Source organism: Oncorhynchus gorbuscha, linkage group LG11, assembly GCF_021184085.1.
Source record: "Oncorhynchus gorbuscha isolate QuinsamMale2020 ecotype Even-year linkage group LG11, OgorEven_v1.0, whole genome shotgun sequence".
NCBI classification, from domain to species: Eukaryota; Metazoa; Chordata; class Actinopteri; order Salmoniformes; family Salmonidae; genus Oncorhynchus; species Oncorhynchus gorbuscha.
Window position 1 is genome coordinate 43,805,294 of NC_060183.1, and position 27,158 is coordinate 43,832,451.

General features: G+C 45.6%; 1 protein-coding gene across 6 annotated transcripts in view; it reads left to right on the top strand.

Annotated features, from left to right (window-relative positions):
- The window catches only part of LOC124048694 (tetratricopeptide repeat protein 28-like), a 117,756-nt gene that overhangs the window by 63,556 nt on the left and 27,042 nt on the right, over positions 1-27,158 (top strand). For all 6 annotated transcript variants that reach the window (XR_006841273.1, XM_046369718.1, XM_046369717.1 and 3 more), the window contains 3 exons: positions 500-721; positions 2,507-2,695; positions 4,563-4,659. Coding sequence is in view for 5 of the 6 variants with exons in the window: in XM_046369718.1 (XP_046225674.1) it covers positions 500-721; positions 2,507-2,695; positions 4,563-4,659 (508 nt within the window). In the remaining variant the exon portion in view is untranslated. The remainder of the gene's footprint in view (positions 1-499; positions 722-2,506; positions 2,696-4,562; positions 4,660-27,158) is intronic.

Sequence of the window (27,158 nt, forward strand, 5' to 3'; positions counted from 1 at the left end):
GTGTGTGTGTGTGTGTGTGTGTGTGTGTGTGTGTGTGTGTGTGTGTGTGTGTGTGTGTGTGTGTGGTTATTGAGTCTCCTCTGCAGTCGAAACACCGCATGTCCACAGCCTGAGGTTCTTCAAACACACTCATCATTATACACCTCATCTTTCCTACTGTGTTTAGATTTCTTTAGATCTTGTGTGTGTGTGTGTGTGTGTGTGTGTGTGTGTGTGTGTGTGTGTGTGTGTGTGTGTGTGTGTGTGTGTGTGTGTGTGTGTGTGTGTGTGTGTGTGTGTGTGTGTGTGTGTGTGTGTGTGTGTGTGTGTGTGCGCGCACATGTGTGTGTGTACGCGCACATGTGTGTGTGCGTGTGTGTCTTTCTACGATGCCTCCTGTGGCAGTGTTAATGTGGTGCGACGGTAGCCTCAAGTTTAGAGAGGCGGGCCAGTCACCAGAGGGTTGCCGGTTTGAAGGGCTGAGGACAAATCTAATGAGTGTGTGTGTGTTTGTCTCTAGGCTGCGTCCGCTGCGCTGAGCAGCCTTGGCCATGTGTACACAGCGATCGCGGACTATCCCAACGCCCTGGCCAGCCATAAGCAGTGTGTGCTGTTGGCACGGCAGACCCAGTGCCCGCTGTCAGAGGCTCGCCAGCTGGGCAATATGGGCGCTGTCTACACGGCACTGGGAGACTTCACCAACGCTATGCAGTGTCACCAGCAACACCTGGATATAGCTAAGGTATTTAACTAATGAAGAACCATACACGCATACATACAAATACATGTATGCGTGCACCTGGGTCGGGGTCAATTATTTTACAATTCAGGAAGTGAATTGAAATTCCAATGATTTTTCTCTCAATCTGTCTTTTATTTCACTCAATCTTTTCAGTGTATTGTGTTAAAGGCATGGAATGAAATCAACATTTACAGTTAAAGTCAGAAGTTTACATACACCTTAGCCAAATACAGTTAAACTCAGTCTTTCATCATTCCTGACATTTAATCGTAGTAACATCCCCTGTCAGTTAGGATCACCACTTTATTTTAAGAATGGGAAATGTCAGAATAACAGTAGAGAGAATAATTTATTTCAGCTTTTATTTCTTTCATTACATTCGCAGTGGGTCAGAAGTATACACACACTCAATTAGTATTTGTTAGCATTGCCTTTAAATTGGTTAACTTGGGTCAAACGTTTCAGGTAGTCTTCTCACAATAAGCTGGGTGAATTTTGGCCCATTCCTCCTGACAGAGCTGGTGTAACTGAGTCAGGTTTGTAGGCCTCCTTGCTCGCACACGTTTTTCAGTTCTGCCAACAAATTTTCTATGTGATTGAGGTCAGGGCTTTGTGATGGCCACTCCAATACCTTGACTTTGTTGTCCTTAAGCCATTTTGCCACAACTTTGGAAGTATGCTTGGGGTCATTATCCATTTGGAAGACCCATTTGCAACCAAGCTTTAACTTCCTGACTGATGTCTTGAGATGTTGCTTCAATATATCCACATAATGTTCTTCTCTCATGATGCCACCTATTTTGTGAAGTGCACCAGTCCCTCCTGCAGCAAAGCACCCCCACAACATGATGCTGCCACCCCCATGCTTCACGGTTGGGAAGCCTCCCCTTTTTTCCTCCAAACACAACGATGGTCATTATGGCCAAACAGACCTGTTTTTGTTTCATCAGACCAGAGGACATTTCTCCAAAAAGTACGATCTTTGTCCCCATGTGCTGTTTCAAACCGTAGTCTGGCTTTTTTATGGAGGTTTTGGAGCAGTGGCTTCTTCCTTGCTGAGCGGCCTTTCAGGTTATGTCGATATATGACTCGTTTTACTGTGGATATAGATACTTTTGTACCTGTTTCCTCCAGCATCTTCACAAGGTCCTTTGCTGTTGTTCTGGGATTGATTTGCACTTTTCGCACCAAAATACGTTCATCTCTAGGAGACAGAACGCGTCTCCTTCCTGAGCGGTATGATGGCTGCGTGATCCCATGGTGTTTATACTTGCATACTATTGTTTGTACAGATGAACGGGGTACTTTCAGGTGTTTGGAAATTGCTCCCAAGGATGAACCAGACTTGTGGAGGCCTACAATTGTTTTTCTGAGGTCTTGGCTGATTTCTTTTGATTTCCCCATGATGTCAAGCAAAGAGGCACTGAGTTTGAAGGTAGGTCTTGAAATACATCTGCAGGTACACCTCTAATTGACTCAAATGATGTCAATTAGCCTGTCAGAAGCTTCTAAAGCCATGACATCATTTTCTGGAATTTTCCAAGCTGTTTAAAAGGCACAGTCGACTTAGTGTATGTAAACTTCTGACCCACTGGAATTGTGCCTCAGTGAATTATAAGTGAAATAATCTGTCTGTAAACAATTGTTAGAAAAATGACTTGTGTCGTGCACAAAGTAGATGTCCTAACAAACTTGCCAAGTTTGTTAACAAGAAATTTGTGGAGTGGTTGAAAAACGTATTTAAACTTCCGACTTCAACTGTATATACTCTGATGTGATCTGCAGACCCTGGGTAATGGTCCTGAGGAGGCGCGGGCGTACAGTAACCTGGGCAGTGCCCACCACAGCCAGAGAGACTTTGACAAGGCTGTGTCCTACCACACCCTGGTGCTGCAGCTGGCTCAGGAGCTGGAGGACAGGACTATACAGATGAGGGCTTACGCCGGCCTGGGACATGCTGCTCGCTGCATGCAGGTAGTAGACCACACACATACTGTACACACAAAGATATACACACCGGTGCTTGACCAGTGTGCCGTAACAGCACCTCCAGTTTAGCGGCGTAGCGGCTCCTTTATAAAACAAAGTGGATTATCACCGGCCCGGATTCAGACATAGCTTCTAAAAACAAAAGGTTGATCATAGGGTTATGAAGGCGGGATCTCCATTGGAATAGCAATTGAGAGTGGGCATTCATTTCCTGATTCCGCTTTGTTCAAGTTTACTTGCAGCTCTTCTGTGAATGTGGTGTATTGTGTTTTCCTTTTAAAATATATTATCAATCACTTAAAAATCTACACGTCAGCCGTGATCAGAATTAGGCCTACCGTTCTGCACATCTCTCTGTTGACTAACATTTACAGCTAATTATCTCACTAGTGAACTATTTAGCTGTAAGCAATAATGTCTTTGACTCGTTGTCACCTTTCCTCCGGCACTGTTGAGAAATAAATCTGACCATTATTGGAAAGCTGGGATTCCCCTCTATATTCTAAGAATAGCCTAATTGACGAATAACTGACATGCTGTGCATGATTCTCCCCTGAAACAGGAATATTGTATGCTTATAAAAGGTTATAGATAAACATGTTAGTTACCATGCTTCGAAGTAACCTACCTTATCCGTTTCATACCTGATCCATTGAATGAGGGAATAATTGTATAAAAGACGTGTTTTTGGTTGTAGTGTTGCAATATTTTATATCAAGGTGTAACGCCCTGACGTAGAGATCCTTTTAATTCTCTATTTGGTTAGGTCAGGGTGTGACTAGGGTGGGCAATCTAGGTTATCTATTTATTTGTTTGGCCTGGTATAATTCCCAATCAGAGGCAGGCTGTCTATCGTTGTCTCTGATTGGGGATCATAATTATGTAGCTTTTTTCCCACCTTAGTTTTTGGGATCTTGATTTTTGTATAGTTACTGTGTAGCCTGCAGAACTTTACGGTCGTTTATATATATATATATAATATATAATATATATATATATATATATATATATATATATATATATATATATATATATATATATATATAATATATATATTGATTTTTTTTGGTGTTCATCTAATAAAGTAAGATGTACACTTACCACGCTGCACCTTGGTCTCCTCATTCCGACGACGAGCGTAACACTTGGGTGGCCAACAGTTCTCCAGGAGAGATACTGGGTGTGCAGGCTATTGTTCGAGCCCAACTCGAACACACCACATTGTAGCCTAAACACCAGCTGCTCAACAGGACCTTGATAGGCAGATCGTATGTGTTTAAGGGCTGGATTAAAAGCCTGCACACCCAGTAGCTCTCCAGATGGAGGGTTTTAGACATTAGCACCAACAGTGCATTTAGTCTACTTTGTGGGGGGTTAAGTGCCTTGATCAAGGGCACAACGGCAGGAGATAATAGGCCTACACGGGATCAGAAACCAGCAGCCTTCTAGCGTCAATACCACATTCACGCTGTCATTCTTATGGAGGATACGTAGAGTGGCTCCACCGGTTATTGGTCGTGGAAATTTGGTTAAAAATCCATCTGTCAAAAACGTGTACGAACCCTTAAGTGACTAATCAGAGGTCGCTATCGCATAATGTCATTTGGAAATGTTTTGCGAATATAGTCTAATGGGACCGGCGTGAAAAAAAGACAGCTCCTGCACCTTTTTCATCCCAAGTCAAGCACTGATATACACACACACACACACACACACACACACACACACACACACACACACACACACACACACACACACACACACACACACACACACACACACACACACACACACACACACACACACACACACACACACACACACACACCATAACTATCCATATGTTCTCCAGGACTTGGAGAGGGCAGGCCAGTACCACCAGCAGCAGCTGGACATAGCGGAGGAGCTGCAGGACAGAGCTGCACAGGGACGAGCTTCATCCAACCTGGGTAAGACATGATGACGGTGTCCTACACTCTCTGGCTCTCTCTATTAGACAGTTATCTGTTTTGTGTTTCTCCCTTGGGATCAGAAGGTTGTGAATTGGACACCATCACAGATACAAGAGCTGTCCCCCAATAGCCTGACCAGTTAAATGCCACATCGACCAGCAGCATTCAAGAGAGACAGAGAGGCCAGGTCAATAGAATTAAGGACAATAGTATAGACATTTTACAGACAGCATTGTTTTGTTAGTGGGGTTTGTCCAATTCCCCTCTCTAGCCCACAAACGCCTCACCTGCTTTCAGCCCAGGTGTGACAGCAGGACACCAGAGCTGTGTCCTATAACATGACTCCACTAGTGCTTCTCTGGCCAATCAACACTTATGTTTTATTAACGAGGTTTAGGGTTCCGCGACCATGATGATATTTGAGACAAACTGAATCTGACCCCACTGCTGAGTGGACATTAACTTACCTACCTGTGTGGTGTGTGTGTGTGTTCTGAGTGTAGGACTGCTTACTTACTTGAGCACCATGGAGAGATCTATTTGTCTTAGTCTCTCTCTCACTGTTTCTGTCTCTCTTGCTGTTCTGTTCTTGCTTTAACGATTGAGCGCTTGTTCAACTAAACAGCAAGCTAAACTCTTAACCACACTACTTCCTCCAAGGAACAGTTATGTGTTGCAATTTGCAGGTTTAATAATGTGGAGATGTGTGAAACAGTGGAGACACAGGGCATATGTAACAGAAATGGCTTAACTAGTTAAACGTAATACATTTACTGGCATTGATAACATTAACAGGTTGGCTAAACATACAAACATATCAGTCAGAAAGGTTAGCTAAGTGGCTAACTGAAAAACCACTTGAAAGAACAGAGCTAGCATGCTAACTAGCTAGCAAAAATGCTAATAACCTGTCAACGTGTATAGAGTGGTAACCTCGGTTAAACGCCCACCTCAGAGGAAGTTGCCTCACCAAAAGCGTCTGCTAAATGGCATATATTATTATTATTATTATTACTATAGAGAGAAATAGTAATCCCATATTTTTGTAGGCACTAACTCAGCCATGGTTCGTTGAACAAAGCCTATGGGAAAATTAATGGATTTTTATTTATGCTGAAAATAAGGTCTGTGGTAAACACCTCGAAGACTGACGCCAGAGAGTAAGAGGCGAAGCGAGGGGCAATTGGGGCAAAAATCTGTCTTCTCCAGCAGGTGGCGGTGTTTTATTTATTTCGCTCACCAAGCGAGGAGTTTTTGTATGGAGGTCAATGAGAGAATGTCAAATAAATTTGTACTGATATAAGTAGGACACGTGACATCCCGGCAACTTTGAGAAAAAAACACGTTATATTTAAGTTGTCTCGAGATGGCTATGCATATATATGACATATGGCTAGTAGCATAGCAACTCTCTCCATTGAATACAGGCGGTTGACAAAAACAACCCTCATCGAATATCTTTTAAAGTATTAAAATAATTAGATGTATCCACCAATCCGAAGAGAGGAATAGGCTGGAGCTTGACAGCCCGCCATTCTGCTCTGTGGACAACGACCATTGTTAGGGTGGAGACATACAATAGCAGTCAAAAGTCTGGACACACCTTCTCATTCCAGGATTTTCCTTTATTTTTAATATTTTTTAGTAACAGACACATCGCAACATCAACTGTTCAGAGGAAACTGCGTGAATCAGGCCTTCATGGTCAAATTTCTGCAAAGAAACCACTACTAAATGACACCAATAAGAAGAAGATACTTGCTTGGGCCAAGAAACATCAGCAATGGACACTAGACCGGTTGAGTCTAGTGTCTAAGTCCAAATTTGAGATTTTTGGTACCAACTGCCGTGTGTTTGTGAGACGTAGAGTAGGTGAACGGATGATTTCCGCATGTGTGTTTCCCACTGTGAAGCATGGAGGAGGTGGTGTGATGGTGTGGGGGTGCTTTGCTGGTGACACTGTCTGTGATTTATTTTGAATTCAAGGCACACTTAACCAGCATGGCTAAAACAGCATTCTGCAGTGATACGCCATCCCATCTAGTTTGCGCTTAGTGGGACTCATTTGTTTTTCAAGAGGACAATGACCCAAAACACACCTCCAGGCTGTGTAAGGGCTATTTGACCACAGAGAGTGATGGAGTGTTGCATCAGATTGCCTTGGCCTCTACAATCACCCGATCTCAACTCAATTGAGATAGTTTGGGATGAGTTGTACCACAGAGTGAAGGAAAAGCAGCCAACAAGTGCTCAGCATGTGGGAACTCCTTCATGACAATTGGAAAAGCATTCCTCGTGAAGCTGGTTGAGAGAATGCCAAGAGTGTGCAAAGCTGTCATCAAGGCAAAGGGTGGCTACTTTGAAGAATCTAAAATATATTTTGATTTGTTTAACCCTTTTTTGGTTACTTCATGATTCCATTTGTGATATCTCATAGTTTTCATGTCTTCATTATTATTCTACAATGTAGAAAATAGTTTTAAAAAAGAAAGAAAGAAAACCCCTTGAATGAGTACATGTAGGTGTGTCCAAACTTTTGACTGGTACTGTATATATCCACATCTCTGCTGACACAGGCTACTAAAGGTGTCCGCATGCTTTCCAGCTGAAAGATTTTGGAATAATTTGTGTATATGATGACATTTTGTGATGTTTGTTCATTTTGGACTTCAGTAAGTGTTTTTGGCTGTTCAGGCACACAGAAACATTTCGAGGCAAGCCGAAGTCGGTAGCCGAAGTATACGCCCATTCATCGGTGATTGGTCAACAGTAGGGATTCTTCAGTCTGTTGTCATTCAACGAAAGACTACTCGCTCTCATGAAAATGTTTTAATTGAGAAATACTGTTAGGTGTAAAATTGAGCGATTTAAGATGTCCTCTGCGAAAATGTAAAAAATTAATGGCAGATTTCTTGAGTTATCTTTAATTTTACATTTACATTTACATTTAAGTCATTTAGCAGACGCTCTTATCCAGAGCGACTTACAAATTGGTGCATTCACCTTATGACATCCAGTGGAACAACCACTTTACAATAGTGCATCTAAATATTTTAAGGGGGGGGAGGGGGTGAGAAGGATTACTTTATCCTATCCTAGGTATTCCTTAAAGAGGTGGGGTTTCAGGTGTCTCCGGAAGGTGGTGATTGACTCCGCTGTCCTGGCGTCGTGAGGGAGTTTGTTCCACCATTGGGGAGCCAGAGCAGCGAACAGTTTTGACTGAGCTGAGCAGGAACTGTACTTCCTCAGTGGTAGGGAGGCGAGCAGGCCAGAGGTGGATGAACGCAGTGCCCTTATTTGGGTGTAGGGCCTGATCAGAGCCTGGAGGTACTGAGGTGCCGTTCCCCTCACAGCTCCGTAGGCAAGCACCATGGTCTTGTAGCGGATGCGAGCTTCAACTGGAAGCCAGTGGAGAGAGCGGAGGAGCGGGGTGACGTGAGAGAACTTGGGAAGGTTGAACACTAGACGGGCTGCGGCGTTCTGGATGAGTTGTAGGGGTTTAATGGCACAGGCAGGGAGCCCAGCCAACAGCGAGTTGCAGTAATCCAGACGGGAGATGACAAGTGCCTGGATTAGGACCTGCGCCGCTTCCTGTGTGAGGCAGGGTCGTACTCTGCGGATGTTGTAGAGCATGAACCTACAGGAACGGGCCACCGCCTTGATGTTAGTTGAGAACGACACACACAGAGCGAGAGGAAGCTTCTCGCACACAGAGCGAGAGGAGGCTTCTAGCACACAGAGCGATAGGAGGCTTCTAGAAAGAACAGAGCGAGAGGAGGCTTCTAGAAAGAACACAGAGCGAGAGGAGGCTTCTAGAAAGAACAGAGCGAGAGGAGGCTTCTAGCACAGAGCGAGAGGAAGCTTCTCGCACACAGAGCGAGAGGAGGCTTCTAGAAAGAACACAGAGCGAGAGGAGGCTTCTAGAAAGAACACAGAGCGAGAGGAGGCTTCAAGAAAGAACACAGAGCGAGAGGCGGCTTCTAGCACACAGAGCGAGAGGAGGCTTCTAGCACACAGAGCGAGAGGAGGCTTCTAGCACACAGAGCAAGAGGAGGCTTCTAGCACACAGAGCGAGAGGAGGCTTCTAGCACACAGAGCGAGAGGAGGCTTCTAGCACACAGAGCGAGAGGAAGCTTCTAGCACACAGAGCGAGAGGAAGCTTCTCGCACACAGAGCGAGAGGAGGCTTCTAGAAAGAACACAGAGCGATAGGAGGCTTCTAGAAAGAACACAGAGCGAGAGGAAGCTTCTAGCACACAGAGCGAGAGGAAGCTTCTCGCACACAGAGCGAGAGGAGGCTTCTAGAAAGAACACAGAGCGATAGGAGGCTTCTAGAAAGAACACAGAGCGAGAGGAGGCTTCTGGCACACAGAGCGAGAGGAAGCTTCTAGCACACAGAGCGAGAGGAAGCTTCTAGCACACAGAGCGAGAGGAAGCTTCTCGCACACAGAGCGAGAGGAGGCTTCTAGAAAGAACACAGAGCGAGAGGAGGCTTCTAGCACACAGAGCGAGAGGAAGCTTCTCGCACACAGAGCGAGAGGAGGCTTCAAGAAAGAACACAGAGCGAGAGGCGGCTGCTAGCACACAGAGCGAGAGGCGGCTGCTAGCACACAGAGCGAGAGGAGGCTTCTAGCACACAGAGCGAGAGGAGGCTTCTAGCACACAGAGCGAGAGGAGGCTTCTAGCACACAGAGCGAGAGGAGGCTTCTAGCACACAGAGCGAGAGGAAGCTTCTAGCACACAGAGCGAGAAGAAGCTTCTCGCACACAGAGCGAGAGGAGGCTTCTAGCACACAGAGCGAGAGGAGGCTTCTAGCACACAGAGCGAGAGGAGGCTTCTAGCACACAGAGCGAGAGGAGGCTTCTAGCACACAGAGCGAGAGGAAGCTTCTAGCACACAGAGCGAGAGGAAGCTTCTAGCACACAGAGCGAGAAGAAGCTTCTCGCACACAGAGCGAGAGGAAGCTTCTCGCACACAGAGCGAGAGGAGGCTTCTAGCACACAGAGCGAGAGGAGGCTTCTAGAAAGCACACAGAGCGAGAGGAGGCTTCTAGAAAGCACACAGAGCGAGAGGAGGCTTCTAGAAAGAACACAGAGCGAGAGGAGGCTTCTAGAAAGAACACAGAGCGAGAGGAGGCTTCTAGAAAGAACACAGAGCGAGAGGAGGCTTCTAGAAAGAACACAGAGCGAGAGGAGGTTTCTAGCACACAGAGCGAGAGGAAGCTTCTAGCACACAGAGCGAGAGGAGGCTTCTCGAACACAGAGCGAGAGGAGGCTTCTAGCACACAGAGCGAGAGGAAGCTTCTCGCACACAGAGCGAGAGGAGGCTTCTCGCACACCGAGCGAGAGGAGGCTTCTAGCACACCGAGCGAGAGGCTTCTCGAACACAGAGCGAGAGGAGGCTTCTAGCACACAGAGCGAGAGGAGGCTTCTCGGACACAGAGCGAGAGGAGGCTTCTAGCACACAGAGCGAGAGGAGGCTTCTAGCACACAGAGCGAGAGGAGGCTTCTAGCACACAGAGCGAGAGGAGGCTTCTAGCACACAGAGCGAGAGGAGGCTTCTAGCACACAGAGCGAGAGGAGGCTACTAGCACACAGAGCGAGAGGAGGCTTCTAGCACACAGAGCGGGAGGAGGCTTCTAGCACACAGAGCGAGAGGAGGCTTCTAGCACACAGAGCGAGAGGAGGCTTCTAGCACACAGAGCGATTTTGACTATTTTGAGGAAGTGTATACCGGCTAGGGCGTTTCAAAATGGAAAAAGATTTCTATTGACACTTTTTCTCGTTTTTCAAGCAGTCTTTTAAAGCTGCAATATGTAACTTTTTGGGCGACCAGACCAAATTCACATAGAAATAGATCTGTCATTCTCATTGAAAGTAAGTCTAAGAAGCGGTAAATCTGTCCTATATGCGCTATTTCTATGCTTCCCATTCTTAAGTTTAATTTTTGCGTCTTTTACTATACCAATATTATTGGTTATGGAAAATATATTTCACAGCGGCTTAGATAGTACAATGATTCTCCACACTATACATTCTTGTTTTGCCACAAACTGAAATTAGACAAACTATTAGAATTTTGGCAACCAGGAAATGGTGGAGCGATTTCTGAATAGTGCAGCTTTAAGGGAGTGCAAGCACACTCGTTCGGGTCACCGAGACACCAGCCGAACTGAAGCAAGCTGACGCCTTTATGCATATTCAGGATTTGGGTGTGGGAACGTTGTGGTGATTTCCACATGTTGCAGAGAAATAACAACAAATAAGGCACCAACTGAACACTGTCAATGTAACTAGCTAGCATGCTATCCGTAGCTAGCTAATGCGCCATTTCAGTTAAGAAATTGTAAATTAGGTGAAAATAATTATTGTCAAGAGATGAGTCTCAGGTAAACGAGTTGTTGACATGATGAGGATTGACGTTTATCAGACTCTCAAAACCATTCATCTTGAGTGGAGAGGGGGTTGTAAAATGCAATCATATCACACAACAAATAAATGAAATTGGACAAAGTATCCAATGGATTATGATAATTTGCTGATAAAAAAAAGTGGAGATGAAAAAACATTAGTTTGCACCCCCTATTTTAATTTGCTCCATGGCTCAGACAGCCAAGTGTAGGCTATAGCGAGAGACGGAAGAGGACACCACAGTTTTTTTCTGGCTCAATGAAAGTCAATGAACTAAGGAAATTAGACCCAGCTGATATTGCATTGGTGTCTTTGGGAGACCCACCGCGTTAAGGAGACCGGAACTCACACATATTTGCAATGGTAAATGGCCTGAGTGAACTATCGTCATTCATCAACCATCTTTGAGGTAGCCAAATACACTACAGCCATGTACACCACCAAAATATGTGGGCGCCTGCTCGTCGAACATCTCATTCCAAAATCATAGCCATTAATATGGAGTTGGAGTTACCTTTTACTGGAACTCCCTTGACCCGAACCATAAACAACCCAGACCATTATTCCTCCTCCACCAAACGTAGCACTATGCATTAGACAGGTAGCATTCTCAATGGCATCTGCCAAACCCAGATTTGTCCATCGGACTGCCAGATGGTGAAGCGTGATTCATCACGCCAGAGAGTGTGTTTCCACTGCCCCAGAGTCCAATGGCGGGAGCATTACACCACTCCAGCCGACATTTGGCATTCCGCATGGTGATCTTAGGCTTGTGTGCGGCTGCTCGTCCATGGAACCCACTTCATGAAGCTCCCGACGAACAGTTCTTGGGCTGACATTACTTCCAGAAGCAGTTTGGAACTCGGTAGTGAATGTTACAACCGAGGACAGACCATTTTATTTACGTACTAAGCGCTTCAGCACTCGGCAGTCCCATTTTGTGAGCTTGTGTGGCCCACCACCACTTGGCGTTAACAGCACTTGCAGTTGACCATGACAGCTCTAGCAGGGCAGAAATTTGACGAACTGACTTGTTGTAAAGGTGGCTTCTCATGATGGTGCCACGTTGGTGCCACGTCTTCAGACAATGTTTGTTTATGTAGATTTATGGCAGTGTGCTCGATTTTATGCAATGGGTGTGGCTGAAATAGCCGAATCCACTAAGTTGAAGGCGTGTTCACATACTTTTGTATATATAGTGTATTATCTGTTATATTGCTCAGCTCAGTCGTGACTCACAAACTTTGCAGGTGTTTCTGATGAATAAATAATGCCATGCTGGTGAGTGGTACCCTTAAAATAAAACCCAGCTCTGAAAAGAAATGTAGGCTGATAAGAATTTGCACATCATCTCATAGGAAAAGACACACAAGACTCACGGAAACGTCCGAAGTCACACATTCGGATTTGCCACTTCAGCCCAAATATATCAAAGCCTACTTTGACTAAAACAATGACATATTGACTTACATCTTTGTGTTTCTCTGTTATGTCAGTCACTGACAGTCACTCAATTAACCCATGTCAGCTAAAACATTTTACATTGATAAGTTTGTCTAGCGGCCAGCTTTCTAGACTTGTAGTAATCATGGTCGAATTGCTTTAACTGCAACATGTTCTCTACACCCAATGGCAAAAAAAATGTATCTGCTGTCAAGAGGGGCTAAAATGTTTTGTCACTTAGGGCCCCCAAAAGGCTAGGGCTGGCTCTGACTACATGCACGGGTATGATGAGTTCAGATTTTTTTTGTGGCCCCCACCCCCATCAAAGTTGCCCGTCCAGGGATCCCATTTGACACTTAGCTTACTGAATAAGTCACCTCTCTTTTTCACACATCATCATACACACGCGCATGGAAATACTCGCATTGTCGCACAAAGTTCAGTTCCCGAAATATATAGACTGTCTGGGCCACTAACCAGGTTTCATCCAACCTTTTTACGTGAGTAAAGTACATGTCATATAAAAACATGTAAAACAGGCCTGATGGAAACAGCTAATTTGTCTGGATTATTTTTATTTGTTCCCAGAATTAGACCCTCAATATGTATTGGAAAGGAGCATCAAGCTCATCACCGTGCACTTTCACCACCCTGTGAAATTCATCGTAATTTATTTAATCCGTAGCCTAATAAACTGCATGCTTTCCCAAGTCATAGTGGGAGGCTAGGCTCAGGACCGGAGAAGATAACATTTTCCCTCATGCCTCACTGAATTGTTAACAGACTTCATGTCTGTGACATAGATGCCTATGTAGTGAATTGTGCATAGGTGTCATGTTTGTCATTTATTGTCATGTCTTGTCCCTGTGCTCCCCATGCTATTCGTTTCCCTCTGCTGGTCTTGTTTGGTTCTATCCTTCTCTCTCCCCCTCCCTCTCTCACTCTCTCGCTCTCTCTTCTCTCTGTCGTTCCGTTCCTGCTCCCAGCTGTTCCTATTCCCCTAATCATCATTTAGTCTTCCCACACCTGTTCCCGATCCTTTCCCCTGATTAGACTCCCTATTTATTCCTTTGTGATCCGTTCCTGTTCCGTCGGTTCCTTGTATTGTATTCACCATGCTGTGATTGCGTTTCGCCCTGTCCTGTCGTGTTTTTTTGCCGTGATTGTGTATCACCCTGTCCTGTCGTGTTTTGTGCCTTCATCAGACGCTGCGTGTGAGCAGGTGTCTCAGTCGACTACGGCCTGCGCCTACCCGAAGCGACCTGCAGTCTGTGGCCGCTTCTCCAGTTGTTTTCCCCTCTACAAATCTAGAGGATGTCAGTTATTCCGTTTTGAACATTATTAAACTCTGTTTCTGTTAAGTCGCTTTTGGGTCCTCTTTTACCTGCATGACAGAAGGAACCGACCAAGGAATGGACCCAGCGACTTCAGACGCTCGTTACACTGCCGTCGAGTTCCAAGGAGCCATGCTCGGCAGACACGAGCAGGAATTGTCTGCTGCTCGCCATGCCGTGGAGAACCTGGCCGCTCAGGTTTCCGACCTCTCTGGACAGTTCCAGAGTCTACGTCTCGTGCCACCTGTTACTCCCTGGCCTGCCGAGCCTCCAGAACCCAGGGTTAATAACCCACCTTGCTACTCCGGGCAGCCCACTGAGTGCCGCTCCTTTCTCACGCAGTGTGAGATTGTGTTCTCTCTCCAACCCCACACATACTCTAGAGAGAGAGCTCGGGTTGCTTACGTCATTTCACTCCTTACTGGCCGGGCTCGAGAATGGGGCACAGCTATCTGGGAGGCAAGGGCTGATTGCTCTAACAGATTCCAGAACTTTAAAGAGGAGATGATTCGGGTTTTTGACCGTTCAGTTTTTGGTGAGGAGGCTTCTAGGGCCCTGGCTTCCTTATGCCAAGGTGAACGGTCCATAACGGATTATTCCATTGAGTTTCGCACTCTTGCTGCCTCTAGTGAGTGGAACGAGCCGGCGCTGCTCGCTCGTTTTCTGGAGGGACTCCACGCAGCGGTTAAGGATGAGATTCTCTCCCGGGAGGTTCCTTCAGATGTGGACTCTTTGATTGCTCTCGCCATCCGCATAGAACGACGGGTAGATCTTCGTCACCGGGCTCGTGGAAGAGAGCTCGCATCAACGGTGTTTCCCTGCTCCGCATCGCAACCATCTCCCTCCTCTGGCTTTGAGACTGAGCCCATGCAGCTGGGAGGGATTCGCATCTCGAATAAGGAGAGGGAACAGAGGATCACCAACCGCCTGTGCCTCTATTGCGGAGTTGCTGGACATTTTGTTATTTCATGTCCAGTAAGAGGCCAGAGCCCATCAGTAGCGGAGGGCTACTGGTGAGCGCTACTACTCAGGTCCCTTCATCTAGATCTTGTACTACTATGTCGGTCCATCTACGCTGGACCGGTTCGGGTGCTACATGCAGTGCTTTGATTGACTCTGGGGCTGAGGGTTGTTTCATGGACGAAGCATGGGCTCGGAAACATAACATTCCTTTCAGACCGTTAGACAGGCCTACGCCCATGTTTGCCTTAGATGGTAGTCATCTTCCCAGTATCAAATTTGAGACACTACCTTTAACTCTCACAGTATCTGGTAACCACAGTGAGACTATGTCTTTTTTGATTTTCCGTTCACCGTTTACACCTGTTGTTTTGGGTCACCCCTGGCTTGTATGTCATAATCCTTCTATTAATTGGTCTAGTAATTCTATCCTATCCTGGAACGTTTCTTGTCATGTGAAGTGTTTAATGTCTGCCATCCCTCCCATTTCTTCTGTCCCTACTTCTCAGGAGGAACCTGGCGATTTGACAGGAGTGCCGGAGGAATATCATGATCTGCGCACGGTCTTCAGTCGGTCCCGAGCCAACTCCCTTCCTCCTCACCGGTCGTATGATTGTAGTATTGATCTCCTTCCGGGGACCACTCCTCCTCGAGGTAGACTATACTCTCTGTCGGCTCCCGAACGTAAGGCTCTCGAGGATTATTTGTCTGTGTCTCTTGACGCCGGTACCATTGTGCCTTCTTCCTCTCCGGCCGGGGCGGGGTTCTTTTTGTTAAGAAGAAGGACGGTACTCTGCGCCCCTGCGTGGATTATCGAGGGCTGAATGACATAACGGTTAAGAATCGTTATCCGCTTCCCCTTATGTCATCAGCCTTCGAGATTCTGCAGGGAGCCAGGTGCTTTACTAAGTTGGACCTTCGTAACGCTTACCATCTCGTGCGCATCAGAGAGGGGGACGAGTGGAAAACGGCGTTTAATACTCCGTTAGGGCATTTTGAGTACCGGGTTCTGCCGTTCGGTCTCGCCAATGCGCCAGCTGTTTTTCAGGCATTAGTTAATGATGTTCTGAGAGACATGCTGAACATTTTTGTTTTTGTCTATCTTGACGATATCCTGATTTTTTTTTCTCCGTCACTCGAGATTCATGTTCAGCACGTTCGACGTGTTCTACAGCGCCTTTTAGAGAATTGTCTCTACGTAAAGGCTGAGAAGTGCTCTTTTCATGTCTCCTCCGTTACTTTTCTCGGTTCCGTTATTTCCGCTGAAGGCATTCAGATGGATTCCGCTAAGGTCCAAGCTGTCAGTGATTGGCCCGTTCCAAGGTCACGTGTCGAGTTGCAGCGCTTTTTAGGTTTCGCTAATTTCTATCGGCGTTTCATTCGTAATTTCGGTCAAGTTGCTGCCCCTCTCACAGCTCTTACTTCTGTCAAGACGTGTTTTAAGTGGTCCGGTTCCGCCCAGGAGCTTTTGATCTTCTAAAAGAACGTTTTACGTCCGCTCCTATCCTCGTTACTCCTGACGTCACTAGACAATTCATTGTCGAGGTTGACGCTTCAGAGGTAGGCGTGGGAGCCATTCTATCCCAGCGCTTCCAGTCTGACGATAAGGTTCATCCTTGCGCTTATTTTTCTCATCGCCTGTCGCCATCTGAGCGCAACTATGATGTGGGTAACCGTGAACTGCTCGCCATCCGCTTAGCCCTAGGCGAGTGGCGACAGTGGTTGGAGGGGCGACCGTTCCTTTTGTCGTTTGGACAGACCATAAGAACCTTGAGTACATCCGTTCTGCCAAACGACTTAATGCCCGTCAAGCTCGTTGGGCGTTGTTTTTCGCTCGTTTCGAGTTTGTGATTTCTTACCGTCCGGGTAGCAAGAACACCAAGCCTGATGCCTTATCCCGTCTGTTTAGTTCTTCTGTGGCTTCTACTGATCCCGAGGGGATTCTTCCTTATGGGCGTGTTGTCGGGTTAACAGTCTGGGAATTGAAAGACAGGTTAAGCAAGCACTCACGCACACTGCGTCGCCGCGCGCTTGTCCTAGTAACCTCCTTTTCGTTCCTGTTTCCACTCGTCTGGCTGTTCTTCAGTGGGCTCACTCTGCCAAGTTAGCGGGTCATCCCGGTGTTCGAGGCACTCTTGCGTCTATTCGCCAGCGCTTTTGGTGGCCGACTCAGGAGCGTGACACGCGCCGTTTCGTGGCTGCCTGTTCGGACTGCGCGCAGACTAAGTCGGGTAACTCTCCTCCTGCCGGTCGTCTCAGACCGCTCCCCATTCCTTCTCGACCATGGTCTCACATTGCCTTAGACTTCATTACCGGTCTGCCTTTGTCTGCGGGGAAGACTGTGATTCTGACGGTTGTCGATAGGTTCTCTAAGGCGGCACATTTCATTCCCCTCGCTAAACTTCCTTCCGCTAAGGAGACGGCACAAATCATTATTGAGAATGTATTCAGAATTCATGGCCTCCCGTTAGACGCCGTTTCAGACAGAGGTCCGCAATTCACGTCACAGTTTTGGAGGGAGTTCTGTCGTTTGATTGGTGCGTCCGTCAGTCTCTCTTCCGGGTTTCATCCCCAGTCTAACGGTCAAGCAGAGAGGGCCAATCAGACGATTGGTCGCATACTACGCAGCCTTTCTTTCAGAAACCCTGCGTCTTGGGCAGAACAGCTCCCCTGGGCAGAATACGCTCACAATTCGCTTCCTTCGTCTGCTACCGGGTTATCTCCGTTTCAGAGTAGTCTGGGTTACCAGCCTCCTCTGTTCTCATCCCAGCTTGCCGAGTCCAGCGTTCCCTCCGCTCAAGCGTTTGTCCAACGTTGTGAGCGCACCTGGAGGAGGGTGAGGTCTGCACTTTGCCGTTACAGGGCACAGACGGTGAGAGCCGCCAATAAACGCAGGATTAAGAGTCCAAGGTATTGTTGCGGCCAGAGAGTGTGGCTTTCCACTCGCAACCTTCCTCTTACGACAGCTTCTCGTAAGTTGACTCCGCGGTTCATTGGTCCGTTCCGTGTCTCCCAGGTCGTCAATCCTGTCGCTGTGCGACTGCTTCTTCCGCGACATCTTCGTCGCGTCCATCCTGTCTTCCATGTCTCCTGTGTTAAGCCCTTTCTTCGCACCCCCGTTCGTCTTCCCTCCCCCCCTCCCGTCCTTGTCGAGAGCGCACCTATTTACAAGGTACATAAAATTATGGACATGCGTTCTCGGGGACGGGGTCACCAATACCTAGTGGATTGGGAGGGTTACGGTCCTGAGGAGAGGAGTTGGGTTCCGTCTCGGGACGTGCTGGACCGTTCGCTCATCGATGATTTCCTCCGTTGCCGCCAGGATTCCTCCTCGAGTGCGCCAGGAGGCGCTCGGTGAGTGGGGGGGTACTGTCATGTTTGTCATTTATTGTCATGTCTTGTCCCTGTGCTCCCCATGCTATTCGTTTCCCTCTGCTGGTCTTGTTTGGTTCTATCCTTCTCTCTCCCCCTCCCTCTCTCACTCTCTCGCTCTCTCTTCTCTCTGTCGTTCCGTTCCTGCTCCCAGCTGTTCCTATTCCCCTAATCATCATTTAGTCTTCCCACACCTGTTCCCGATCCTTTCCCCCTGATTAGACTCCCTATTTATTCCTTTGTGATCCGTTCCTGTTCCGTCGGTTCCTTGTATTGTATTCACCATGCTGTGATTGCGTTTCGCCCTGTCCTGTCGTGTTTTTTTTGCCGTGATTGTGTATCACCCTGTCCTGTCGTGTTTTGTGCCTTCATCAGACGCTGCGTGTGAGCAGGTGTCTCAGTCGACTACGGCCTGCGCCTACCCGAAGCGACCTGCAGTCTGTGGCCGCTTCTCCAGTTGTTTTCCCCTCTACAAATCTAGAGGATGTCAGTTATTCCGTTTTGAACATTATTAAACTCTGTTTCTGTTAAGTCGCTTTTGGGTCCTCTTTTACCTGCATGACAATAGGCTTAGCAAATTTGTGACTGTCTGAAGAGTGCAATGACAGCTCAGAAGCAAACATTATTTTATAGACTATACTGTAAGGGTTTCCTGTAGTTTAAAAAAACTGCATTCGGGTTACCTGTACAGTCCGGCTGTGTCAATTAAGCATGTGGTTTAGATTCATAGCGACTTTGTGTGAAGTAAATACCCTAGGCTAAAGGTTTCAATGCGAGAACCTGATTGGAAAATGTGCAATTTTATTTGTTGGTGAGCTGCTGCTGTGCATGTTGTGTATTCTGTGGAATTGCATTAGTGTGACATTGGGGGAAAATGTTGTAATTTTCCGGGTCTTTTTTGAGGAAATGTGAAGTGTTCCCGGGACCCATGTTAATCCCTATTCCTGATCCTCTACTTTTCTCTGGAGCCAAGGTCGAACCTTGGCGTCAGGGTCTGGCACAAGATGGAGAACATTGTGAAGTACACATTTCACCTCGCCGACTCAGGTATTCGAACCAGCGACTTTTCAGTTACTGGCCCAACGCTCTAACTGCTACGCTACCTGCCGCCCTACCTGTAGTTCTGGACCCAAACACAGCTACAAGATCTGACCAGCTTAAGAATTAAGGCTGTTGATAAGTCTTTCAGACAACCCAGAAGTTTGTCAGTTTGTTTTTTAAAGTTTTTTTTAAAACCTTTATTTAACTAGGCAAGTCAGTTAAGAACAAACTCTTATTTACAATGACGGCCTCGGAACAGTGGGTTAACTGCCTGTTCAGGGGCAGAACGACAGATTTGTCGCTCTGCCGCCCCAGTTACCCTGACGTCCTGGGCTCACCACAGGGATTCACAGCTAGGAGGTGGATGACAATGACAACTGTGGCCAAAGAGTCCAGTAGCAGGAAAAACAGCTCTCAAAAAAGCTATCAGGATAAAACCATGCTGTACTTCCGAAGTTTCCCCGATATGGATTTAGCAGCGGCACACCACGGCGCACTACCAGTAACCAACATGTTAGTGTACATTTAGTAGGACCTTGAAAGTGCTACAGTACCTTTATATAAATAACCTACTATTCACTTCTGTTACATCAGGGTTGTGTTTAGGCTGGTAGAAAGTAGCTAACGTTCAATTGAATGGAAGCAGCCCAGGGCCCGGTTTCCAAAAAGCATCTTAAGGCTAAATTCACCATTAAAACCTTGGTAGGAGCATTGTTAAATCTCAGAGCTGTTTCCCAAAAACATACTTGGAAAATGTTCCACTTGAAAACGGTTGTGGTCTAACGCTCCGTGCACATCGTGACGTGTTTCATTATGCCGTATGTCATCGTCACTGAGTCTTGCCCCGCGACTGAGCATAGTGTTTGTAACACCAGATGGAGGGGAGCGTGTCTCTCGTCAGAGATCGCATTTATTTTTGGGAGATTGCAAAATATGACCTTTTCTTTTTTTCTGAATTTTACCCCGTTTTCTCCCCTATTTCGTGGTATCCAATTGTTTTAGTAGCTACTATCTTGTCTCATCGCTACAACTCCCGTACTGGCTCAGGAGAGACGAAGGTTGAAAGTCATGCGTCCTCCGATACACAACCCAACCAAGCCGCACTGCTTCTTAACACAGCGCCATCCAACCCGGAAGCCAGACACACCAATGTGTTGGAGGAAACACCGTGCACCTGGTAACCTTGGTTAGCGCGCACTGCGCCCGGCCCGCCACGGGAGTCACTGGTGCGCAATGAGACAAGGACACCCCTACCGGCCAACCCCTCCCTAACACCACTGTAGCTAGCAACCTCCACCTAATAATTATCATACAAAACTAATGTCATTACCATCACAATAAACTTAAATGGGAACAACAGTCATATAATATATTTTGGAGAAAAGAAGGGAAGCAAGGCTAAGGTACACAATAGTAAGTTTTGGTAGACAGAAGGTGCTCTTTGGTAAAAGGGGTACATTTGTCATCAAAAAGCAAGAAAAACCAAGGCCCTCTTCATATAATTAATGAAATTGCCTTTATTTGTTGTGTATATGTTCAATGAAACAAAGATTTAAAAACTGATGTGTCTCAGCTGCATGTCAGTGAGTACAAAGATACGATGATACAATGTCTTCTTTTGCATTTTCCAATCAACCCTGATGTGCATTTTGATAGCATACCTCTCACTTTTGAATGTATAGTGTTGTTTACTAGGTGTTGTCCAATTCATTTAAACTATTGGCTGTTCTGTGACCATGCTTTGTCACAGAACAGCTTTGTTCAAAAAGACATCGTATCATCGTATCTTTGTACACGTTTAGGCCATTCTTCTTTAACCTGTCTCCTCCCCTTTATCTACACTGATTGAAGTGGATTTAACAGGTGACATTAATAAGGGATCCATAGCTTTCACCTGGATTCACCTGGTCAGTCTGTCTCGGAAAAAGCAGGTATTCCTAATGTCTTGAACACTCTGTGTATGTAGATACTTCTTTGGTGCTGGAGATGTTGAATATGGGTCGAAAAGTGGCGGAATTTCCCTTCAACGCCTGCCTCAGACCACTCATTTTTTGCCCTTCCGCGTCTCACTTTCAACACAGAAGATCTCCTCCGCTAAAACAGTGTTTATTTGTAGTCAACTTCAAATACAAAGTTGCCAATATCTTTGCAATTATTGCAAACAAGCAAAGAATAAAGAGATGCTTTAAATTAAAACCGAGATGAATACATACAGCAGGGGTACTCAACTCTTACCCTACGAGGTAAGATGATTAATTGTACACACCTGGTGTCCCAGGTGTAAATCAGTCCCTGATTAGACGGGAATAATGAAAAATGCAGTGGAACTGGCTTTGAGATCCAGAATTGAGTTTGCGGGACCTACAGTATAGGCTACAGGCCTATATATTTCAATGATATATTGAAATCCAATTTAATTCAATTGAGTTTTATTGAGCTACTGTCCAATTTTTTCCTCAATATATTTAACGTGCGCAATAATGTGCCAAATCTTGATTTAGTGCATTATTATAGGGTAAGTATTAGAAGGTAATTATAGAGTAAGTCCTATCTTAAAAATGTACCAATAGAAGTATAAAGAGGGGCTCCTGCAGATGCAGGAATGCCAACATGCAGGAACACCCTGAATTGCGGGCCGCAATTACACCCTTCTCCTTAGCGAACGTTCTCTCTGCATGGTGTTTTGGGAAATGCATGTTAGATCTTCATCCGTTGTAAAAAAAAAATGCATCATGTAACGGATTTCCTCCTCTTCGTCTGAGGAGGAGTAAGGATCGGACCAAAACGCAGCGTGGTAAGTGTCCATATTGATTTATTCAAAAAACACAACTGAACACTGGAACAAAATAATAAACGTGAAATACACAAAACCGAAAAAGTACCGTGGGGCCCAAACACTCACACGGAAACAAACACCCACAAACCAAAAGTGAAACCCAGGCTACCTAAGTATGATTCTCAATCAGAGACAACTAACAACACCTGCCTCTGATTGAGAACCATACTAGGTCGAACACAAAAACCAACATAGAAAAACAAACAGACTGCCCACCCCAACTCACGCCCTGACCATACAAAGACAAAACAAAGGAACTAAGGTCAGAACGTGACACATCATTAAAAAAAACACTTGTAAGCCTAATTTCCATAGCTATCGAGAAACCGGGCCCAGAGCTCTCTGTCACGCTTCACTGTGAACGGAAATTGGCCAGGGACCAAACATTTTTGGGCTCTTGTATTGGAATTATATTGAATTCTTCTTACACAACTACGCTATACATGCCCTGGGGCGGCAGGGTAGCCTAGTGGTTAGAGCGTTGGACTAGTAACTGGAAGGTTGCAAGTTCAAACCCCCGAGCTGACAAGGTACAAATCTGTCGTTCTGCCCCTGAACAGGCAGTTAACCCACTGTTCCTAGGCTGTCATTGAAAATAAGAATTTGTTCTTAACTGACTTGCCCGGTTAAATAAAGGTAAAATAAATAAAATTAAAAAAATAAAGAAAAAGTTCAAATGCCGAGACTCATTGAGTGTTTTTGAAATCTGTAGCCTACCGCTACTACGCTGTTTCAGCACAATGGACAATGCCCTACAGCTAGGCCATTTCGGTAATGAATATAGTCTACAAGATAAATAAGCTGTTTGTAACAGATGAATTGCCTTATGTGAATGCAGCCATACACAGAGCTGTCTTACCAAAACAATGCAAACTAAATGCTGAAAGTAGTAGCCTAGTTATTCATGCATGCAAACAAAAATAATGAACACCAGTTTGGTTTAGAATACTGTCACAACTGAGAATGTGAATGAATGCGAATGGAACAAAACAGCAGTACCACTTAGTAGACAAAATATCAGATTGGTAAAGGCATGACACAATCTATATTTAGGCTAGTTATATTAACAGTAAACAAATGCAGTAAATGGCGCCGGGGGGGATGACTGCCGTTTTACGGGCTCCTAACCAACTGTGCTATTTTGTTTGTAACTTATTTTGTACATAAAGTTGCTGCCGTTACTTATGACCGAAAAGAGCTTAAGGACATCAGAACAGCGATTACTGGACAAAGATTTTTTCTTTAATAAGTCTGACGTGACGGATACACTGCTTTCCAGAGACCAGGATCAAATCCCTTTCATTCGCGTGAAGAAAAGGATACAGAGGGAGAAGGTCGGGGTACCTTGTGATGATTCATAAGCGAGTGGGGAAATCGCCACTACCATCGGTTCTATTGGCCAACGTGCAATCACTGGAAAACAAACTCCATGACCTATGATCGAAATGGACATCAAAAACTAATATCTTATGTTTCACCAAGTCGTGGCTGAACGACAACACGGATAATAAAGAGCTGGCTGGGTTTTCCATGCATCGGCAGGACAGAGCATCTACGTCTGTTAAGACAAGGGGCGGGGGGTGTGTGTCTACAGTATTTGTCAATAACAGCTGGTGCGCAATGTCTAATATTAAAGAAGTCTTCAGGTTTTGTCTCGCCTGAGGTAGAGCACCTCATGATAAGCTGTAGACCACACTATCTACAGGTCAACATTCACAGACCACACTATCTACCAAGAGAGTTATCATCTATATTATACGTATCTGTCTATTTATCACCACAAACCGATGCTGCCACTAAGACCGCACTCAACAAGCTGTATAAGGTCATAAGCATGCATGAGAGCACCAGCTGTTCCAGATGACTGTGTGATCATGCTCTCCATAGCCAATGTGAGCAAGACCTTTAAACAGATCAACATTCACAAGGCCGCAGGGACAGACGGATTATCAGGGCATGTACTCAGAGCATGCATGGACCAACTGGCAAGTGTCTTCACTGACATTTTCAAGCTCTCCCTGACCGAATCTGTAATACATACATGTTTCCAGCAGACCACCATAGTCCTTGTGCGAAGGTCACCGCCCTGTGGCATTCACGTCGGTAGCCCGGAAGTGCTTTGAAAGGCTGGTCATGGCTCACATCAACACCATCATCCCAGAAAACTAAACCAACTCCAAAACGCATTCCGCACCAACAGATCCACAGATGACGCAATCTCAATTGCACTCCACAAGGTCCTTTCCCACCTGGACAAAAGGACACCTATGTGAGAATCCTGTTCATTGACTACAGCTCAGTGTTCAACACCATAGTGCCCGCTAAGCTAAGGACCCTGGGACTAAACACCTCCCTCTGCAACTGGATCCTGGACTTCCTGATGGGCCACCCCCCCAGATGGTAAGGGTAGGCAACAACACATCTGCAACACTGATCCTTAACACGGGGGCCTCTCAGGGGTGCATGCTTAACCACTTCCTGTACTCCCTGTTCACCCATGACTGCGTGGCCAAGCACGACTCCAACACCATCATTAAGTTTGCTAAAGACACAATAGTGGTAGGCCTGATCACCGACAACTATGAGACAGCCTATAGGGTGGAGGTCAGAGACCTGGCAGTGTGCCAAACAGGCCCCCATTAACATCGACAGGGCTGTAGTGGAGCGGGCCGAGAGTTTCAAGTTCCTTGGTGTCCACATGACCAACAAACTATCATGGTCCAAACACACCAAGACAATCATGAAGAGGGCACGACAACACCTTTTTCCCCTCAGGAGACTGAAGAGATTTGGCATGGGTCCCCAGATCCTCAAAAAGTTCTACAGCTGAACCACCTGGTATGGCAACTGCTCGGTATCCGACCATAAGGCGCTACAGAGGGTAGTGTGTATGGCCTAATACATCACTGGGGCCAAGCTTCCTGCCATCCAGGACCTATATACTAGGCGGTTTCAGAGGAAGCCCCAAAAAATTGTCACAGACTCCAGTCAGCCAAGTTATAGACTGTTCTCTCTGCTACTGCATGGCAAGTGATAACAGAGCGCCAAGTCTAGGTCCATAAGACACCTTAACAGCTTCTACCCCCGAGCTATAAGACTGCGGAACAATTAATCAAATGGCCACCCGGACTATTTACATTGACCCTCCCCCCTGGAATTAATTAAGCAGTACCAGCCTACTATAAGCAATATGCACAGTTCCATTTACAGCAACGAAAAACAATTGGCTACCAATAAAACAACAATAGAACGTAGCCTATTTATTTCTGTAATGAAACATCTCGATGTGTAGCTATACCCAGGGGCATCACTTGGGTTATTGCATTGGAATTGTATTGAATTCTGCTTATATCAGAATTCAGCCTCAGCAGAGGATGCAGGAACAGCAAGAAAAAGTCTCACTGAGGTTTCTACTTGCTTTGAAGAGACTTCTCACTTTTACTTCCATGTTCTTGATGATATTGACCCTCTGCGAGCAGGTGTATCACGCCCTGGCCATAGAGAGGCTTTTTATTCTCTATTTTGGTTAGACTAGGGTGGACGATCTATGTTCTGTTTTCTATGTTTTTGTATTTCTTTGTTTTTGGCCAGGTATGGTTCTCAATCAGGGACAGCTGTCTGTCGTTGTCTCTGATTGAGAACCATACTTAGGTAGCCTCTTGTTTGTGGGTAGTTATTTTCTAGTTAGTGTTTGTTGCACCTGTCAGAACTGTTCATTTATCGTTTTGTTGTTTTTGTTTGTGTAGTCATTTTTGATTAAAAGTATTATGGATACCTACCACGCTGCACTTTGGTCCTCCTCTCCTTCTTCCACCAACGAAAATTGTTACAAGGAAATAATCTTCTTGACAACATCACTGAGCGGCGCTGATTACTTTTAGATTTGAGCAGGGTGCTCCTGCCTCAGCAGCTTCACCCAGTCACTTGACGGGTCATAGCCCGGTTCAACCCGAACCACCTTAATTGATTTAAAGGGGTTTTCAGGGGGAGGGTATGTGGCTGAGCCCTGGTAAATTCCCTTATAAATCTCACATTTATTATTGGGGCAGGTCATTCTTTACGTTTGAACATTTCACATACAGACACACACACTACAGGTTCAGTGGTCAATGGCCCAGCAAATTGTGGAAACACACACACACACACACTGGATCAGACCGACAGACAGTCTCCCTCGCTGTCTCTCTCCTCCACTCATCACATGGTCATAGAGCTGTCCATAAAAATATTTGATTGAGACAGGTGGGTGTCCACCACAAAGTGCTGCATGTCAAGATGACACTCGCATGTCTTGATCAATGAAAGAAGATTTGAAATAAACAAGATTGTGACGCACACCCCCTGAAACTAGACATAGATGTTTAGAAGACATTTGTTGTCTTCCAAGTCGGGAGTAAAGGGAGTTTCAACAGTGGTGGAAAAAGTAACCAATTGTCATACTTGAGTAAAAGTAAAGATACCTTAACAGAAAAAGTAAAAGTGAAAGTCACCCAGTAAAATACTACTTGAGTAAAAGTCTAAAAGTATTTGATTTGAAATATACTTAAAGTATCAAAAGTAAATGAAATTTAAAAAAATATACTTATCAAAGTATCGAAGTAAAAGTATAAATCTTTTCAAATTCCATATATATTGCAAAGTCTATGGCACAATGTTCTTGTTTTTTACATTTACGTATAATCGGGCACACTCCAACACTTAGACATCGTTCACAAATGAAGCATTTGTGTTTAGTGAGTCCGCCAAATCAGAGGCAGTAGGGATGAGCAGGGATGTTCTCTTGATAAGTGCATGAATTGGACCATTTTCCTGTCCTGTTAAGAATTCCAAATGTAACGAGTACTTTTGGGTGTCAAGGAAATGTATGGAGTAAAAGTACATCCTTTTCTTTAGGAATGTAGTGGAGTAAAATTAAAAGTTGTCATATATATAAATAGTAAAGTAAAGTACAGATAACCCAAAAAACGACTTAAGTAGTACTTTAAAGTAGTTTTACTTAAGTACTTTACACCACTGAGTATCGACAAGTTAAGGTTGGTTGAAAATTCTCTATGCTATGCAAAACGGTACCTAACCTGTAACGGCTAATGAAACATCACAT